Source organism: Coregonus clupeaformis, chromosome 21 (assembly GCF_020615455.1).
Source record: "Coregonus clupeaformis isolate EN_2021a chromosome 21, ASM2061545v1, whole genome shotgun sequence".
Lineage (NCBI taxonomy): Eukaryota > Metazoa > Chordata > Actinopteri > Salmoniformes > Salmonidae > Coregonus > Coregonus clupeaformis.
In genome coordinates this window covers 40783827-40788002 of record NC_059212.1, presented here as the reverse complement: position 1 = coordinate 40788002, position 4176 = coordinate 40783827, and the positions used below count along the sequence as shown (strand labels likewise).

The following is a 4176-nucleotide window of genomic DNA, read 5'->3' as shown; positions in this document are numbered from 1 at the left end:
TTCCTTCGACCTCTTGGCTTGGTTTTTGCTCTGACATGCACTGTCAACTTTGGGACCTTATATAGACAGGTGTGTGCCTTTCCAAATCATGTCCAATCAATTGAATTTACCACAGGTGGACTCCAATCAAGTTGTAGAAACATCCCAACGATAATCAATGGAAACAGGATGCACCTGAGCTCAATTTCAAGTCTCATCGCAAAGGGTCTGAATACGTATGTAAATAAGGTATTTCCGTTGTTTTTTTTGCAAACATTTCTAAAAACCTGTTTTCACTTTGTCACTATGGGGTATTGTGTGTAGATTGAAGATTTTATTTTATTTAATCAATTTTAGAATAAGGCTGTAACATAACAAAATGTGGAAAAAGGGAAGATGTCTGAATACTTTCCGAATGCACTGTATATCACCTAACTCTGTAGGTAGCGACAATTTACGATTACAATTTGTTCTCTGTGCACTGTTCTACAATTACTGCGTCCAAAATACCACAGTCGACTGCAGTTACTGCACTTTTACTGCAGTTTCAAAACTGCAATATTTTTAAGGGTATATTTGGTCAGATTACTGCCATTCAGTTCCTTTAAAACAGGGATGGGCCACTCCAGTCCTCAGGGGCCGGAGAGGTGTCACACTTTTCCCCCATTCCTAGCAAACACAGCTGGTTAAACTAATTGCATTCTAAAGTGAAGATCATGATTAGTTGACTATTGGCGTCAGGTGTGTTAGTTGGGGCTGGGGCAAAAGAGTGACACCAGTCAGGCCCCTGAGGACTGTAGTTGCCCATCACCGCTTTGAAATGTCATTGGGGACAGACTATTGGGTCATGCCTACATGGGATACAGTTTTTATTTTTTATTTTAAGTGTGATTTTTAGCTAACCCTAACTCTTCTACTAACCTGCTGCCTTAATTATCTTAAAATTACAGCGAAAAGTCATCTTTGACAAAATATGTATCCCTTCTAGAAAAAGGGGGAGTAATGAACCCAGGTGCCACTTCAATATAATATCCTGAGATTGGATCATAAACGACTGCGATAAAGACAATTTGGAACATAGCCACAAATATACAGGGGGCTGGGTTACTTGGGTAGAAAGTAACCAATGGTAGTAACGCATTACAAGTAATCCGGATTACGTGGTTACGTAATCAGACTACCGCAGTGTGCTTTGTCTGTTTCCACAAATTGCTGTCTCGCACTAAATGCAACACATTGTACGGATAATTTGTTTAAAATGGATACCAGTATGGATAGCGGTACTCTTGCCACATCTTTCCACGTCTGGCGATATCGACAACATTTCATTTTCAAGGAAGTAAAAGACAAGAATATAATCGTTCAATGTGTTCTATGCAAACCCAAAATCCGCATGCTGTCTACCTCCAAGAACTCTACATCAAATCTGAAGAAACATTTAGAGGTTAGTTTAATACTTTCAATTAACATGTTGTATGGTGGGTTAAAAATGTATGTAGTTGATAAAAAATTAAGCCAAAACCCGTATCAACTTTATAAACCAGCTCTGGCCTAGCTACTACTCTGCTACCATCTCTTTCTAAGAAGAATGAAAGCTTCGCTGTGTTTTGATTGGGTTGCGGTGTATTTCGTCAGCCCATAATACTGACATTTAATTGGTTCCCTCATGCGTCGCCATATTAGCCCCCCTCCCCCCACCAAATACAAGAACACAATCAGACAAAAAAGTAACTTGGAAATTAAATGATAACATTCTTAAACATTGCAATGCGTTGTCATTTTCACTTACTTAAAAATAACAACAAAAACAGCAACCACAAATACATTTGGGGGAGGGGTGGGCTTCTCAATAGAGTAGCCATGTTCAAGAGCATCGCATTTGTTCAGTTGCCGGCTGACTGATATATTTTGTATTTTGTGACTTGGCTAACCTTGTGTTTGCATACAAATAAAGAAAGAAAAAGGTCAAAGTAAAGGGATCTTCCTAGTTACACCTATCCTGTTTTTTCCTATAAGTAAAGCTGGAGAGGAGGTAGGGATGTCACTTAAGACTTGAGATGCATGAAATATGTATCATATGGGTAAACTGGATTCTACTGGTGGTCAGTGAAATGTATATAATATGGGTAAACAGGATTCTACTGGTGGTCAGTGTGTTTGTGTGTGTTCACCTTTAGAAACAATTGCATAAGGATGGGCTCTGTGGATATTGCAATAAATAGGTTGGGCAAATATTTTGGGCATTACAAATACAACAGATGTTCTGATGCATTTTATTTTTATATTTCAGAGAAAGCATCCCAGCATGTATCTAAAGTCTCCTAAAGGTGAGATGAATGGACCGAATGGACCAACCACCTCAGACTCTCCTAAGGAGCCAAAGTACAAGAAATCCAAGCTGGAAAACCTAGTCCATCAAATGACGTCACAGCCAAAAGTGAACTCCCTGGTCTTCAACTTCATGGTGGATGATGTCCAGTCACTGTCTATCTTGGAACAGCCTGCGTTCAGGAAGCTGATTGAGGGCTTAAGTGGAGGGAAGATGTCCATGACCCGAAATACATTTATCAATAGAATTGAGATGGCATACTCCAAAATGAAGTATAAACTAAAGGAACATCTGGACAGTGTACAATCGGTGTGCACTACAGCAGATATCTGGACAGCCCACAACAGAAGCTACATTGGGATGACATGTCATTGGATTGAGAAGAATGAGCTGGAGAGGAAGTCTGCTGCACTTGCCTGTGCCAGAATACGGGGCGTGCACACATTTGATACAATTGCATCCAAGATAAACGAGATTCATGTGGCCTACAATATTGAAAACAAACTTCAGGCTACTGTCACTGATAATGGCAGCAACTTCGTCAAAGTCTTCAAAGAGTTTTCAAAGGGGGACGATGAAAATGATGAAGATGACAATGTTGAATTTGAGGACGTGGGCACCATTCTTGACGGAGCAGATGAGGCCATGCACCTCTTTCTGCTGCCACACCAGAAATGTGCATCACACGCATTGAATCTGATTGCCTCCCACGACCTAGCGCAAGCTCTATCACAGGGAGAAACTGCCCAAGTGTACTACAGCGCAATGGCCAAGTGTTCTGTCGTATGGAACAGGGTCCACCAATCCCCATTGGCTATAGCAGCAGTGGAGGACATAGAGAAAATGAAATTGACTGCTCCTTGTGAGAGTCGCTGGAATTCTGAATACTGTGCAGTGGAAAAGATGATCTCTCTCCCTGAAACGAAACTAATGGATGTTTGTGACAGCCTGGGGGTCCCAAGACTGCTATCTTACGAGATAGCATTTTTAAAAGAATACGTAGATGTCTTCAAGCCACTTGCTTTTGCACTGGACCTCTTCCAAGGAGAGCAAAAATGTTTTCTTGGACTGGTCATACCTACGGTACTCACATTGAAGAAAAAGCTACGTGAGAAGAAAACTCTTACACTCTATCTCTTCGACGTCATCAACCCTGTTCTAGAAGCAATAGATTCTCGCTTCAAACAGCTGTTTGCCAGTCTGGATGCAAAAATGGCAACAGCAACTACTCCACAATTTCGTTTGTGGTGGCTACCAGAAGCTGAGAGAGAAGACATGCATTTGATGCTGGTAGCTGAGGCGACCCCAATGGAGCCGAGTGATGGTGCACCAATCGGCAGCGACGACGTGCAGTCAGAAGATGAATTCTTCAGTTTCGGACCTGGGACCGGCAACAGTGACACAGAAGAGGAAGTCCGGAGGTACCTAGAGGGAACCAGCAAAAATCTCAGCTGCCTGAAATACTTCCCAAGAGTGAGAAAGCTGTTCCTCAAATTCAACACCATCCTACCCTCAAGTGCTCCTGTGGAGCGGCTCTTCTGTCATAACGGGAATATTCTCACCCCACAAAGGAATGGTCTGACTGATGATCAGTTTGAGCAAGTTCTCCTTTTGCGTTACAACAGCAAAATATTCACTCTGGACAAAATATTCCCTGAGTGAAAAAGGAATGGGATTTTTCTCACAGATCATGTATTAGAGGTGTATTCTTTGTTGTGTTTGTTAAGCTGTTTAAAAGTAATCAAAGGCTGTGCTTACTGAGGTTTAAACAGATAATTATGTTTGAAAAATGTTTTAGTCTGCGTGACATTTATTATTATTATTATTATTATTATTATTATTATTATTATACTGAACTAAAATATAAA

At 40.9% G+C, this 4176-nt stretch overlaps 1 protein-coding gene across 1 annotated transcript; it reads left to right on the top strand.

The window, feature by feature from the left end:
• Nucleotides 1-1145: 1145 nt before the first annotated feature.
• On the top strand, nt 1146-4176 carry LOC121534717. Its single transcript, XM_041841303.2, has 2 exons — nt 1146-1423; nt 2270-4176. The coding sequence occupies exons 1-2, from the start codon at nt 1238-1240 to the stop codon at nt 3968-3970; spliced, it is 1887 nt and encodes a 628-aa protein (XP_041697237.1). The 5' UTR covers nt 1146-1237; the 3' UTR covers nt 3971-4176.